The sequence below is a fragment of the Lepus europaeus genome, chromosome 23 (genome assembly GCF_033115175.1).
Source record: "Lepus europaeus isolate LE1 chromosome 23, mLepTim1.pri, whole genome shotgun sequence".
Classification (NCBI taxonomy): domain Eukaryota; kingdom Metazoa; phylum Chordata; class Mammalia; order Lagomorpha; family Leporidae; genus Lepus; species Lepus europaeus.
Window position 1 is genome coordinate 29,172,520 of NC_084849.1, and position 15,494 is coordinate 29,188,013.

The 15,494-nt window shown below is 49.8% G+C and overlaps 1 protein-coding gene across 3 annotated transcripts in view; it reads left to right on the forward strand.

Annotated features, from left to right (window-relative positions):
• CLTCL1 (clathrin heavy chain like 1) overlaps positions 1–15,494 on the forward strand; it is a 112,964-nt gene that overhangs the window by 22,469 nt on the left and 75,001 nt on the right. For all 3 annotated transcript variants that reach the window (XM_062182078.1, XM_062182080.1, XM_062182079.1), the window contains exons 2-3: positions 959–1,166; positions 13,401–13,669. In XM_062182078.1, the coding sequence (XP_062038062.1) occupies positions 959–1,166; positions 13,401–13,669 (477 nt within the window). The remainder of the gene's footprint in view (positions 1–958; positions 1,167–13,400; positions 13,670–15,494) is intronic.

Genomic DNA, 15,494 nt, shown 5'->3' on the forward strand with positions numbered 1-15,494 from the left:
AAGGAGACCTGTGGAGGAAGGCCCCTCAATTTGGCTTACACAATCATTTATCTCAGAATGTGTACCACATCCACTGACTGCGTTAACCTCAAACTTCCAAGAAATATTTGAAATCGCCTGAGAAGTCCATTTAAATCAGACTTACTACAGGTTTGATGGTATGTAGGGAGACGTGTTAAGCAGACATGCTTGGTTAGGTCTTTGTTTTTGCTGACTTTAGGAAAACCAGTTTTTATGTCTTCCCCATTCCTGTCCTCCCCCCAAGGGCTTCTCTGTGATGCCTTCTCTGATGGTGTGGTGTGGTCTTTTCTTTCTTTTTCTTAAAGATTTATTTTATTTATTTGAAAGGCACAGGTACAGGGAGAGACAGAGAAAGAGTGAGATCTTCCCTTCCGCTGGTTCACTTCCCAAATGGCCTGGGCTGTGCTAGGCTTTAGCCACGAGCCCAGAACTCCATCTGGATCTCCCTCGTGGATGGCAGGGATCCAATGGCTTGGACAGTCTGCTGCTGCTTTCCCAGGTGCATTAGCAAGGAGCTGGATTGGAAGCCAAGCAGCTGGAATGCAAACTGATGCTCATAGGGAATGCCGTTGTTGCCCCACTGTGCCACAAAGCTGAGCCCTGCGGGTGTGGTCTTCTGTGGGCTCCTCACCAGCCCATCTCTTCTGTCTGCTTCCCTGCTCCCCAGTGGTACCCTTGTTCTTGCTCATGTACCATCTGTGGAGCTAGCTCTAAGCCTTGAGTGTCACTCTCGGGCTCCTGTTGACCCTGGGCTGTATGTGTCATTGTATGGAAAGGCAAGCCAGCTGTTTGTGTCAGAAGTTTGCCTGATGTTAACGGTTTCCTATACTCCTGTTTCACTTCTCCTTCTCTGGTTAGACTTCGCTACCTGCTGGGCTAGAGCTGATGACTTCAGAGAGGAAAACTCACTTACATCAAATCCTTCTGTTCTGTGTAGCTCCAAAACCTGGGCATCAGTCCTGCCAACATCGGATTCAGCACGCTGACCATGGAATCCGACAAGTTCATATGTGTCCGAGAGAAAGTGGGGGAGCAGGCACAGGTGGTGATCGTTGACATGCACGAGCCGACGGCGCCGATCCGGCGGCCCATCTCCGCAGACAGTGCCATCATGAACCCAGCCTCCAAGGTGATAGCTCTGAAAGGTAAGCCCCTGGGGTTTTCAAGCTTCGTTTATTGGTTTGTTTATGTGAAAGGCAGGAGAGAGAGCTTCCACCTGCTGGTTCACTGCCCCAGATTTCCGCTAAATGGCCAGGCTAAAGCCAGGAACCCAAAACTCCATCTGGATCACCCATATGGGTGGCAGAGACCCTGATGTGATACATATTTATTTATTTATTTTTAAGATTTATTTTCTTTGTTTGACAAGTAGTGTTACAGAGAGAAAGTGAGAGAGATTGTGCATATACTTGTTCACTTCCCAAATGGCCAGGCTGAAGCGAGGAGGCTAGAACTTCATCTGTTCTCCATGTGGGTGGCAGAAGCCCAAATACTTGGGCCAGCATTTGCTGCATTAGCAGGGAGCTGGATCAAAAGTGGAGCAGCCATGTCTCAGACTGGCTTTCTGATAGGCGATGCCAGCATTGCACCTGGCAATTTTAACCTTCTGTACCACAGCACTGGCCCCAGGATCCTGCTGAGTTGTTTTTTTTTTTTCTTTAAAGATTTATTTATTTATTTGAAAGTCAGAGTTACACAGAGAGAGAAGGAGAGAGAGAGAGGTCTTTCATCCTCTGGTTCACTCCCCAATTGGCTGCAATGGCTGGAGCTGTGCCGATCCAAATCCAGGAACGAAGAGCTTCTTCCCAGTCTCCCACGTGGGTTCAGGGGCCCAAGGATTTGGGCTGTATTCCTTAGCTTTCCCAGGCCATCAGCAGGGAGTTGGATCAGAAATGAAGCAGCCCAGAGACTGGCCTCTTTCCTGAAATGCAGCAGGGGAGGAGAGCTGATAGCTCCAGGTTGGGTATCCAAAAATGCTTGGAATTTGGGGTGGGCATGGTGGTGCAGTGGGCTGAGCCTCCTCTTGGGATGTCCACCTCCCATGTTGGAGTGCCTGGCTGGAGTCCCGGTTACTATCTGGCTTCCTGCTAATGAGCCTGGGAAGCCGTGGCTGATGGCGTAAGTACTTGGGTTCCTGCCATCCACACAGGAGACTGGCATGGAGTTCCTGGCTCCTGGCTTCTGCCTGGCCCAGCCCTGTCTGTTGTGGGCATCTGGGGAGTGAATGGGTTGGAGCTCTCTCTGTGTCTCCCTCTCTCTTTCTGTACTCTGCTTTTGTAACACATAACAAATCTTTAAACAAACTGAATACTCGGGATTAGTGGACTTTCATGTGTCAGAGTTTATGTTTATTTTTGAGGATTTTGCAGAGACTTTACTGGTTGAGCATCTCTTATTAGACAGTCTGAAGTCCAGACTGCTCTGGTCTGAATCCGAGACTTCTGGGGCGCCAGCATGATGCTTTTGGAGCGCTGTGGATGTCAGGATGTTCTGTGTTTGGGATTTCCAGGTTAGGGATGCCCAGCCCATAGAAGAATTTCACTTCTGTAAACCCAGGGAAACTTTGGTGCTTGGAACTTTCTGATTACCTCGGGAATAGAGAATCTCATCCTAGTGTCTCCAGTTGGGGACCTGAAAGCATTATGTGCAAGTATGCAGTGCACTTGCTAGTGTCATGTGACTAAAGCCGAACGCTGGAAACTCTGGACCTAAAAGTTGTGAATGTCAGATATTAATTAGCCTTGCCGTCCTCATCTGCTTTGTCATTTCAGAAGGTGTATGGATGTCCGGAAGTTAAGACCTTTCTTTTTAAAAGAAAGCTGACATCTTTTTTTATCTGAAAGGATCTTTGTTCTGTTACCAATTCTACCTTTTCTCTGGAAGTCTTGTCAAAGTATTATTTTAGTATGTAATGTAAGTGGTGTATACTATTTTAATTTTTTTTTTATTTTTATTTTTATTTTTTTTTTATTTTTGACAGGCAGAGTGGACAGTGAGAGAGAGAGAGAGAGACAGAGAGAAAGGTCTTCCTTTGCCGTTGGTTCACCCTCTAATGGCCGCCGCGGTAGCGCGCTGCGGCCGGCGCACCGCGCTGTTCCAATGGCAGGAGCCAGGTGCTTCTCCTGGTCTCCCATGGGGTGCAGGACCCAAGCACTTGGGCCATCCTCCACTGCACTCCCTGGCCACAGCAGAGAGCTGGCCTGGAAGAGGGGCAACCGGGACAGGATCGGTGCCCCGACCGGGACTAGAACCCGGTGTGCCGGCGCCGCAAGGCGGAGGATTAGCCTGTTGAGCCACGGCGCCGGCCTATTTTAATTTTTTTAAAGATTTATTTTATTTATTTGAAGGACAGAGTTTTAAAGAGAGAGAGAGAGAGAGAGAGGGAGAGATCTTCCATCTGCTGGTTCACTCCCCAAATGGCCAAATGGCCACAATGGCTGGAACTGAGCTGATCCCAAGCCAGGAGCCAAGAGCTTCTTCTGGGTCTCCCATGTGGGTGCAGGGACCCAAGCACTTGGGTCATCTTCCATGGCTTGTTTCTCTTTGTCACTTATCCCTTGGCTGTTTTTGATGAAATAGTCACCTTGTAGTGCATTTCATATTTTTTTAAGAATTTTATTTTTAAAAAATATTTATTTGTTTGAAAGAGAGTTAGAGACAGTGACAGAGACAGAGAGAGATCTTCTATTTGCTGGTTCACTCCCCAGATGGCTGCGACTGTCAAGACTGGCTCAGGCAAAATCCGGGTCTCCCATGTGGGTAGCAGGGGCCCAGGCACTTGGGTCATCTTCTTCTGCTTTACCCAGGACATTGGCAGGGAGCTGGATCGGAAGTGGAGCAGCTGGGACATGAACCTGGGCCCATATGGGATGCTAGTGTTGCAGGTGTCGGCTTTACCTGCTATACACCACAGTGCTGGCTCTGCATTTTTCATATTGCTGCAGTGCTTCTGAAGGACATCATCTGACGAGGTGTTTGATGTTAGGAATTCTGACTTGCATTTTAATTTTAGCCTGCCTGGTGGTTCCTTGGTATAGTCCTGTGTGGACCTCCTGGAGGCTGTGTGTTGGGAGTGATGGGGGTGGAGAGAACACAGCAGGTTGTTAGTCCTCTCCAAGCCAGAGACCAACAAGAATGCAGTGGCAGTTGAATGTGTTGGGTTATTTCTTGGTGTAGCAAGAGAGAACCCGCACCATGGAGACTGGGGGTATCTCGTTAAGTGGGTGTTAGTCCTTTTTATGGGATCTGAGCTTTGCTTGGATGATTTGGGGATGACCTAAGGAAGCAGAGGTTTGGTGCAGGTGCACTGCTGTCAGAAAATGGGGATTTGTAGCGTAGCAGTAAAGTCACTGCTTGTGGTGCTGGCATCCCATATGGGTGCAGTTCCAGTCCCGGCTCCCCCACTTCCAATAAAGCTCCCCGCTAATGTGTCTGGGAAAGCAGTTTAAGATGGTCCAAGTCCTTGGGCCCCTGCACCCACATGGGAGACTGGAAGAAGCTTCTGGCTTCAGACAGGCCCAGGTCTAGCCATTGTGGCCATTTGGGGAGTGAATCAGCAGATAGAAAATCTGTCTCTCTCTCTTTCTGTAACTCTGCTTTTCAAATAAATAAATTTTTTAAGATTTATTTATTTATTTGAAAGTCAGAGTTACACAGAGAGAGAAGGTGAGGCAGAAAGAGAGAGAGAGAGAGGTCTTCCACTCGCTGGTTCACTCCCCAGTTGGCTGCAATGGTTGGAGCTGTGCCAGTCTGAAGCCAGGATCCAGGAGCTTCTTCCAGGTCTCCCATGTGGGTGCAGGGGCCCAAGAACTTGGGCCATCTTCTACTGCTTTCCCAGGCAATAGCAGGGAGCTGGATTGGAAGTGGAGCAGCTGGGACTTGCACTGATGCCTATATGGGATGCTGGCACTGTAGGCAGCGGCTTTACCTGCTACAACAGAGTGCCAGCCCCAATCTTTTCTTAAAAGAATAGGAATTCCTTTATGATTTGGGTATCTCAATAAGTCTTGTCTATAAGGCAGGGAAGACTACGGGAGGACAAAGCTGTGATTGGTTAAAAAGTAGTCACTTGTTTCTGCTACCAGAGCTGGCGTTTGTAGTTTGTGGCTTGCACAGCAGCCTTGTTTTGGTCTGTGCTGAGGCAGAATCCTGAAGCAGCCTTGTGTTGTCTTCCTTTATTCTTTATGCAGAACTCCTGGGCTGAGATTGGGGTCCCCTGCGGTGGTTTGTGTGGAGCTGGGTGTGGCCTAGCCCATCTCTGAGAGCCAGGCCAGCCTCCCATGCGTGGCAGGGCTGCTCCTCGTTCTTCTTTGTCAGTGGTCACAAGAACGGCTCCAGCTAGCACCGTGTTTGAGTGCTTTTTCTTCTGAACAGGGAAATGCGGCTCTGGAAGTGCGAGCCTGGAGAGGGGTTTCTGAGGATTTATGCCGTGTTTCCCATGATTTATGCCGTGTTTCCCATGATTTATGCCGTGTTTCCCATGATTTGTGCCGTGTTTCCCATGATTTATGCCGTGTTTCCTATGATTTGTGGCCATGAGACAATTTCAGGTCCTTGTAGTACAAATTATTGGCACACGGAGAATTGGGCAGTGTTTGAAAGGCTCTAGACCAAAATGAAAGAAAAGCTGTCTTTTAAAAAAAAATCTGTTTCATGCAGTGACTGAATTACAGAGACATTGACCTCTGCAGAGCCCTTTGGTCATCGCATAACCAGAGCTGGTTCCACGATGCGAGTGTGAAGCCGGGAAGGGAGGGCCCTTGTCTTGGAGCTCCCAGACTTCCCATTGTCGTTGCTCCTCTTGAGCTGTGTCTCCTTTTTATTTTTGTTTTTGTTTATTTTTTTTTACCCAGGTTTAAGTGTGTTCTTTATAGGATTTATTTATTTGTTTGTTGAAACACAGAGTGACACAGAGACAGAGACAGAGACAGAGACAAAGAGATCATCTGTTCACTGATTCACTCCTCAAATAGCCACAAAGGCTGGGGCTGGGCCAGGCCAAAGCCGGGGGCCTGGAGCTCCATCCGTGTCTCTCACGTGGCTGGCAGGGGGTGCATTAGCAGAGAGCTGGATCAGAAGCAGAACAGCCGGGACCCTAATCTGCACTCATATGGGATGCCACCATTGCAGGCCATGGTTTTACCCACTGTGCCACAATCCCAACATCAGTATCTCCTTTTTTAAAAAATTATTTTTAAAAGGTTTATTTATTTATTTGAAAGAGCTACAGAGAGAGAGGGAGAGACAGAGAGAGACATCTTCTATCCACTGGTTCATTCCCCAGATGACTATAATGGCCAGCACTGGGCCAAGCTGAAGCCAGGAGCCAGGGGCTTCTTCCAGATCTCCCACAGGAGTGTCAGGGGCCCAAGCACTTGGGCCATCTTCTGCTTTTCCCAGTCCACTAGTAGGGAGCTGTATTATAAGTGGAGCAGCTGGGATACAAACCGGCGCCCGTATGGGATGCTGGCACTGCAGGTAGCAGCTTTATCCGCTACACCGCAGTGCCGGCCACCAGCATCTCCTTTTAAAAACCTTTGCAACTTGTCCTACTCAACTGTGAGCTCCGGAAGCACTCAGCTCATGTGGTTGCCAGGCCTGGAGAATCCTGGAGTCCCCTCTTAAGGCTTTCTGTGCTAATGGATTTGTGGTGAATACTTTAAAACTGAAGGTGCATTTTTACCCTTGTCCTGTGGAGTGGTAATGGAATCCCTACCTGCTGCTTGTCATTTCAGTGGAACAGTAGTACCTTAACTGAGGAACCGGCAGACGGCTTGCTTTTCGGCAGCCCCAGGGCTAGGAGTGGTGTAAGAGCTGTAAAAGTGAAACAGAGATCTTAGGTGTCCATTTACAGAAAAAATTTGCTGGTATCTTGCATTACCAGCCCAAGGATGACAGCCCTACTTTTATTATGAAACGTCTCCCTTTGAATATTTATTTATGTTTCTTTTTTACAAGCCACCTCTTTTCCCCCTCATTTTTAGAAGCAGATTGAGTGTGGGCTCTTCTAATGCCTGGGCAGCCTGTAGCTCTAGATGCAGTGGAGGGGCGAGGTGGTGGCATAGCTCCCCCTTGTGGTGGATTACCTGTGACCTGAGGTTGGCTCCCAGGGGAAGTTGTTTTTGTGCCTGGTACAACACAAGTTCTTTTAAACCCACCTAAGGACAACTTTTGAAGCTAAAGGAAATTCTTTCTGTGATGCAAGTCAGTTTGAAACTGAAAGGTACATCCATGCCGGAGGTGAACTTTCAGTCCAGTCTTTGTCTCACCACTTTATTCTGGTAGCGAGTCCCTCACCTGTTCCGAGTGTATTGTGCAAAGTGATGGAGCTCTGGAACCATCGTCATGATCTAGTTTTTTTTTTTTTTTTTTTTACTTAATTTTTTTTTTTTTTTTTTTGACAGGCAGAGTGGACAGTGAGAGAGAGAGACAGAGAGAAAGGTCTTCCTTTTGCCGTTGGTTCACCCTCCAATGGCCGCCGCGGTAGCGCGCTGCGGCCGGCGCACCGCGCTGTTCCGATGGCAGGAGCCAGGTGCTTCTCCTGGTCTCCCATGGGGTGCAGGACCCAAGGACTTGGGCCATCCTCCACTGCACTCCCTAGCCACAGCAGAGAGCTGGCCTGGAAGAGGGGCAACCGGGACAGGATCGGTGCCCCGACCGGGACTAGAACCCGGTGTGCCGGCGCCGCAAGGCGGAGGATTAGCCTGTTGAGCCACGGCGCCGGCCATGATCTAGTTTTAAGACATGCTATCTGTAGTCACTCCCACCTGCCCCCAGCCTTTCTGCCTCAATAAATTTGCCTTTCCTGGACATTTCAAATAAATGCAGTCATGCAATAAGTAGTCTGTTACGGGACATTTCAAGTACGTGGAATCGTCCAGTGGCTTTTGTACATCTGGCTTCTTTCACCTGGAAGAGTGGTCAGGGCTTCCTTTCTTTTATTGCTGGATAGCGTCCTGTGGTACGGCCACACTGCGTCCTGTTTCTTCCTGCACCAGTCAGTGGACCTTGGACTGTTTCCGGTTTGGGCTGTTAAAGAACGTGACTGCTACGGGGCAGACGTTTGGAATAGCTGTACCCTGTGTCAGCATGCCTGCTTTCCAGGCTTGATTCCAGCTTCCTCCTAATGTGCACTCAAGGGAGACAGCAAGTGATGCTCAGGTAAGTGAGTCCCTGCCACCCACGAGGGAGACCCAAGTGGAGTTCCTGCTCCTGGCTTTGGCCTGACCCAGCCCGGGCTTTGTTTTGTTTTTTGTTTTTAAGACTTATTTATTTGAAAGGTAGAGATACAGAGAGAGAAGGAGAGAAATAGAGATAAAGAGGGAGGGAAGGAGGAAGGGGGGGGGGAGATCTGGTTCACTCTTCAAGTGACCGCAACAGCTGAAGCTGAACCAGGCTGAAGCCAGGTGCTAGGAGCTTCATCTGGATTTCCCATGTGGGTACAGGGGGACCAAGCACTTGGGCCATCTTCTGCTTTCCTGGGTGCATTAGCAGGGGGCTAGATTGGAAATGGAGCAGCTAGGACATGAACTGCGCCCATATGGGATGCTGGTATTGCAGGTGTTTACCTGCTATGCCACAGTGCCAGGCCCTCGTTACTGTAGCTTTATAGTATCTGCCTACATTAGGTATTCCAACTTTGGTTCTGTACAGAATTGTTAGTGCTCTTCTCTGTCCTCTTCATTTCCACGTAGATTTTAGAATGAGCTTATTCTCTACCCCCAGAAAAGGGTGTTGAGATTTTGATTGTAGTTACATTGAACCCATAGGCCAGTGGCGGGGGGCAGGGGAGAGGGGAATTGACATCATAATGATTTTAAGTGATCTGTGAACATTTCGTGCCCCTTCTTTTATTTAGGTCTTTACAAACTTCTCTCAGGGCGGTGTATGTTGTGGTGCAGCAGGCTAAGCCACCAACTGGGACGCCTGGATCCCGTCTCAGGGTGCCTGGGATCAAGTCCCAGCCCTTCCATTTCCAGTCCAGCTTCCTGTTAATGCATTTCCAATCCAGCTTCCTACTAATGCACCTGAGAGGCAGCAGATGCTGGTCCAAGTACTTGGGTTCCTGCCGTCCACATGGGAGATGGAGCTCCCCGCTCCTGGCTTTGGCCTGGCGTAGCCCCATCTGTTGGAGGCGTTTGGGAGTGAACTGGCAGATTTAAAGGTTCCTCCATCTCTCTGTCACTCTGCCTCTCAAATAAATAAATATTTAAAAAAATTCTCTGAAATATTTTATAGTTTATAATGTAGAGGCCTTCCAAGCTATTTTTTGTTAAATTCCTAAATATGTTTTTGTTGCTATTATAAATTTTCTTTAAAAATTCATTTCCAGTTTTTTTGTTGCTAAAACCTTGAAATTCAGTGTTTTTTTTTTAAAAGATTTATTTCATTTATTTGAAAGAGTTACAGAGAGATGCAGAGACACAGAGAGAGGTCTTCCATTCACTGGTTCACTCCCCAGATGGCTACAACAGCCGGAGCTGCACCGATCCGAAGCCAGGAGCTTCCTCCAGGTCTCCCACGTGGGTACAGGGGCCCAAAGACTTAGGCTATTTTCCACTGCTATCCCAGGCCATGCAGAGAGCTGGATCGGAAGAGGAGCAGCCGGGACTAGAACCAGCACCCATATGGGATGCTGGCACTTCAGGCCAGGCTTTTTTTTTTTTTTTTTTTGACAGGCAGAGTGGACAGTGAGAGAGAGACAGAGAGAAAGGTCTTCCTTTTGCCATTGGTTCACCCTCCAATGGCCGCCGCGGTAGGCGTGCTGCGGCCGGCGCACCACGCTGATCCAATGGCAGGAGCCAGGTGCTTCTCCTGGTCTCCCATGGGGTGCAGGGCCCAAGGACTTGGGCCATCCTGCACTGCACTCCCTGGCCACAGCAGAGAGCCGGCCTGGAAGAGGGGCAACTGGGACAGGATCGGTGCCCCAACCGGGACTAGAACCCGGTGTGCCGGCGCCGCAAGGCAGAGGATTAGCCTAGTGAGCCGCGGCACTGGCTCAGGCCAGGCTTTAACTTGCTGTGCCACAGCGCCAGCCCCTCAGTGGTATTTTTGTATGTTGACCTTATTACATTCTATAGAATTGTGATATTCATCTATTAGTTGTATAGATGTACAGATTACTTAAGATTTTCTTTGGAAATAGTTGTGTTGTTTGTGAATAAAGAGAGGTGGATTTCTGTTTTGATCTTTTTACTCTCCTCGCATTAACCATGTTGGCTGCGATACCCAGTACAGTGTCAAAAAGAAGTGTCCAGAGAGTGAGTCCTTGCCTTCTGTCCAGTCCCAAGAAGCAGCAGTATTTCATGTTAGCTCTGGGTTTTGAATAGATTGCAAAATCGCACCTCAGCTGCCTGCCAGTGGTGGGAATGACACGGGCCTCCTGCCTGAGGATGGATGGTGACATCTTTTGTCTAGAACTGTGTTGTCCCGTTGGACACTGTTCATGTGGGGCTGTTCACATTAATTAAAGGTATATCATGAGGGTACTTTAAAAGTTCATTGAAAATAGGATTTAAAAATTGTTTGGGGGCAGAAATTTTTTTAGAACCCATAGATAGTTTTTTCATAGTGTATGTGTTTTCCATGAATTCTCTGAAGAACCCTCATAACACACAGATCTCTGAATTTTTTTTTTTGCACCCAAATAAAATTATCTTGTATGTCCATTGTCCACCTTTTTTAAATACCCTTGTAAAGGTCAAAATTGAGCTCCCTAAGTGTTTTCCCCAGCTACGGTTCAGATGCTTCCTAGCCAGCTGCCGCATCAGCGGTGCAGCATAGCAGCACGCTGTCCTTCGCAGCACGTGTCTGACTGTAGGCAGAGGAACCCTGTTAGAGGCAGGAGTTGGCTTACTGTGGAGAGGTGATTGTGTTCTTTCCCGAGAGTTGGAGATCTAAATAGAGAACGGACGTGTTGGGTTTGGGCTGCCCTCCCTGGAAGTGTTCTAAAAACTACAGAAACCAGTCTCAAACTATTTTCTCTGTCGATTTGCTCCCACAGAGCTGATTTCTGATTGCTGTCCATACATTGTGTAAATAGTCAGCCTTCGGCATCTTGTGGAAGCAGAATGCCAGTGTGTAGCTCTCCAGGAGCTGATTTCTGATTGCTGTCCATACATGGTGTAAATAGTCAGCCTTCGGCATCCTGTGGAAGCAGAATGCCAGTGTGTAGCTCTCCAGGAGCTGATTTCTGATTGCTGTCCGTACAGTGTGTAGATAGTCAGCCTTCGGCATCCTGTGGAAGCAGAATGCCAGTGTGTAGCTCTCCAGGAGCTGATTTCTGATTGCTGTCCGTACAGTGTGTAGATAGTCAGCCTTCGGCATCCTGTGGAAGCAGAATGCCAGTGTGTAGCTCTCCAGGAGCTGATTTCTGATTGCTGTCCGTACAGTGTGTAGATAGTCAGCCTTCGGCATCCTGTGGAAGCAGAATGCCAGTGTGTAGCTCTCCAGGAGCTGATTTCTGATTGCTGTCCGTACAGTGTGTAGATAGTCAGCCTTCGGCATCCTGTGGAAGCAGAATGCCAGTGTGTAGCTCTCCAGGAGCTGATTTCTGATTGCTGTCCGTACAGTGTGTAGATAGTCAGCCTTCGGCATCCTGTGGAAGCAGAATGCCAGTGTGTAGCTCTCCAGGAGCTGATTTCTGATTGCTGTCCGTACAGTGTGTAGATAGTCAGCCTTCGGCATCCTGTGGAAGCAGAAGGCCAGTGTGTAGCTCTCCAGGAGCTGATTTCTGATTGCTGTCCGTACAGTGTGTAGATAGTCAGCCTTCGGCATCCTGTGGAAGCAGAATGCCAGTGTGTAGCTCTCCAGGAGCTGATTTCTGATTGCTGTCCGTACAGTGTGTAGATAGTCAGCCTTCGGCATCCTGTGGAAGCAGAATGCCAGTGTGTAGCTCTCCAGGAGCTGATTTCTGATTGCTGTCCGTACAGTGTGTAGATAGTCAGCCTTCGGCATCCTGTGGAAGCAGAATGCCAGTGTGTAGCTCTCCAGGAGCTGATTTCTGATTGCTGTCCGTACAGTGTGTAGATAGTCAGCCTTCGGCATCCTGTGGAAGCAGAATGCCAGTGTGTAGCTCTCCAGGAGCTGATTTCTGATTGCTGTCCGTACAGTGTGTAGATAGTCAGCCTTCGGCATCCTGTGGAAGCAGAAGGCCAGTGTGTAGCTCTCCAGGAGCTGATTTCTGATTGCTGTCCGTACAGTGTGTAGATAGTCAGCCTTCGGCATCCTGTGGAAGCAGAAGGCCAGTGTGTAGCTCTCCAGGAGCTGATTTCTGATTGCTGTCCGTACAGTGTGTAGATAGTCAGCCTTCGGCATCCTGTGGAAGCAGAAGGCCAGTGTGTAGCTCTCCAGGAGCTGATTTCTGATTGCTGTCCGTACAGTGTGTAGATAGTCAGCCTTCGGCATCCTGTGGAAGCAGAAGGCCAGTGTGTAGCTCTCCAGGAGCTGATTTCTGATTGCTGTCCGTACAGTGTGTAGATAGTCAGCCTTCGGCATCCTGTGGAAGCAGAAGGCCAGTGTGTAGCTCTCCAGGAGCTGATTTCTGATTGCTGTCCGTACAGTGTGTAGATAGTCAGCCTTCGGCATCCTGTGGAAGCAGAAGGCCAGTGTGTAGCTCTCCAGGAGCTGATTTCTGATTGCTGTCCGTACAGTGTGTAGATAGTCAGCCTTCGGCATCCTGTGGAAGCAGAAGGCCAGTGTGTAGCTCTCCAGGAGCTGATTTCTGATTGCTGTCCGTACAGTGTGTAGATAGTCAGCCTTCGGCATCCTGTGGAAGCAGAAGGCCAGTGTGTAGCTCTCCAGGAGCTGATTTCTGATTGCTGTCCGTACAGTGTGTAGATAGTCAGCCTTCGGCATCCTGTGGAAGCAGAATGCCAGTGTGTAGCTCTCCAGGAGCTGATTTCTGATTGCTGTCCGTACAGTGTGTAGATAGTCAGCCTTCGGCATCCTGTGGAAGCAGAAGGCCAGTGTGTAGCTCTCCAGGAGCTGATTTCTGATTGCTGTCCGTACAGTGTGTAGATAGTCAGCCTTCGGCATCCTGTGGAAGCAGAAGGCCAGTGTGTAGCTCTCCAGGAGCTGATTTCTGATTGCTGTCCGTACAGTGTGTAGATAGTCAGCCTTCGGCATCCTGTGGAAGCAGAAGGCCAGTGTGTAGCTCTCCAGGCATTAGCTGCTAGTGCAGCAGTTTGCTACTCAGGCAGCTTTTCTCTCCTCTTCATCGTATTAGCTTGAAGGAGTCACTGAAAGTCATACTAAGAGGATTGGGAATAAAGAGGATATAATTTTTTTCTTTTAGATTTTAATTTCTCTCTCTCTCCCCCCCCCCCCCCCTCTCTCCCTCTCTCCCTCTCTCTTTAATTTCCCATCTAATTGAATCCTAGCCGGGAAGACGCTTCAGATCTTTAACATTGAGATGAAAAGTAAAATGAAGGCTCACACCATGAGCGAAGAAGTGATTTTCTGGAAGTGGATCTCCGTGAACACCGTCGCCTTGGTGACCGAGACCGCAGTCTACCACTGGAGCATGGAAGGGGACTCGCAGCCCACGAAGATGTTCGACAGGCATGCCAGTCTGGCGGGCTGCCAGCTGATCCACTACCGTGCTGACGAGCACCACAAGTGGCTGCTCCTCATCGGCATCTCAGCCCAGGTGAGCCGCCGCCAGGCCCTGCTCTGAAGGCAGCCTGGAGGGCCGGTGCCGTTGCGGTGGAATTGCTGCGTCACTGAAATATGGGCAGAAGGGACAGGCCTGAGGCCGTCCAAAATAGAGATGACCCAGAAACCTGCACTTGGGGTGAGAGAATTCCAGGTCGGCTTTGGCGTTCGCTAGTGTGTTCTATCATGTGACTGATGTCCATTCTGCAAATGATTCTTGACACAGTTTTGAGGAGGGACTTGCTCAGGAACTTTGTGAAGCAACTTGGCCCCGTAGTTTTATCCAGAGGTGTCTTTAGGCTCTGTGCTGGGGACTTAACCCGTGTGATTTCCCATCCTCCCTTTCTTTCCTTCCTGGTGACCAACCCAGTGATCAGGTATTGGAGGCCCTGGGGATATCCAGCCTGGCCACGGAGTGGTGTAGAAATCGTATCTGGGAGAGCCATAGGGGTGTATGAGGTCAGGGAAGGCCCACCACAGCCGGGGCATCTCAGCTGTGCTTTCCCTGCTGTAGAAGTATATTCCAAAAGGAAACAGTGCATGCCGGGGCATGGAAGCCAAAGAGGACGGCTCCTCCTGGGAGCGCAGGGTCATTGCCAGCACTGGTCTAGGAGGACACGCAAGAGGCAGCTTAGAGAGGCAAGGCTGGCGGGGTGGGCGGGGGCCAGACAGAGCAGCCAGCCTGAACTCTGCGGCCGGCCGGGCTTCAGTGAGTGAGGTGACTGTGTTTCCTTTCGGCCCTGTAGTAGGACGGAAGGGATGCTCCCAGGGGTGCCGAGGGTGTGGACCACCGTGAAGGCTGGGCGCCCAGAGACAGAGGTGGAAAGCCTTGTGTGAGGGAGGAGAGGGACCGCGTAGAGGAAGCAGCTGTGTCCACTGTTCAGGTCTCTTCCACTCTGCAGCTTCCAGGAGAAACGACGCATGCGGGACTCGCACGGTGGTGTTGATGTTGAGATGACTGAGAGGCGAGGTTGGGGACTTCCAGAGTACAATGGTGATTGTGAACTTGGTGGCCTTCGGAGAAAGCAGAGTTGGGTGGTGGCTGCTGTTTGTCCCTGAGACGAGGCATAGCTGAGCAAGAGCTGATGGACCTCTAGCCCAGCTGTCCTGTTCTATTGTGCACTCACAGGCTTGTCTTCCCCTGAATCTTTGCTATAATCTAGGAGACTTGCCTGAACTCACAGTGTCTCTCAGTGATTGGCCCAAGGCTTCCGTTTAACCCGATACTTCTCGTCAGGGCCGATGGTAAAGCAGGAGCGACAGTAGCCTCGTGGAAACCCCCACCTCACGTCTGGGGTCATGGACGTTGCCATTGCTCGGACGTTACAGTAGTGTCCTCTGTAACAGAGCTCGTTTGAGTCTCCTTGCCCAGGCTTCTGATGGAAGGAATGATTTTCTGCTGTGTCCTGTCTTCCGTTAGCTAGAATGGTTTCTCCTTGGAATCACCGACTCGTTCGGGGCTCTTTATGGAGCTTTCCTCATGTGGCGGCTCTACCTTTGGCTTCCTGTGGAGGAGATGTGGGTGATGCTGGCCCTTACATGGGGTTGCAGGCACTTTAGGTGGTGTTGGTGGACATGGCAGGGAAGGGCTGTTGATGATGTGAAGGCAGCAGAGGGTCGCATTGCACAGAAGGCAGTGAGCCTGAGGGTGTTGGGCTGCCCAGTGAGGGAGCCACACACAGGCAGAGTCTGCAGACACACTGCCATGGCAGAGTTCTAGGTGGTATGGACGTGGAAAAGAAGAATTGACTCACTCTGCCTTTGTGAGGCTGGAAGAGGAGGTAGGAGAGAGCAGCTGCTCGGCCCCACGTGCTGTTTGG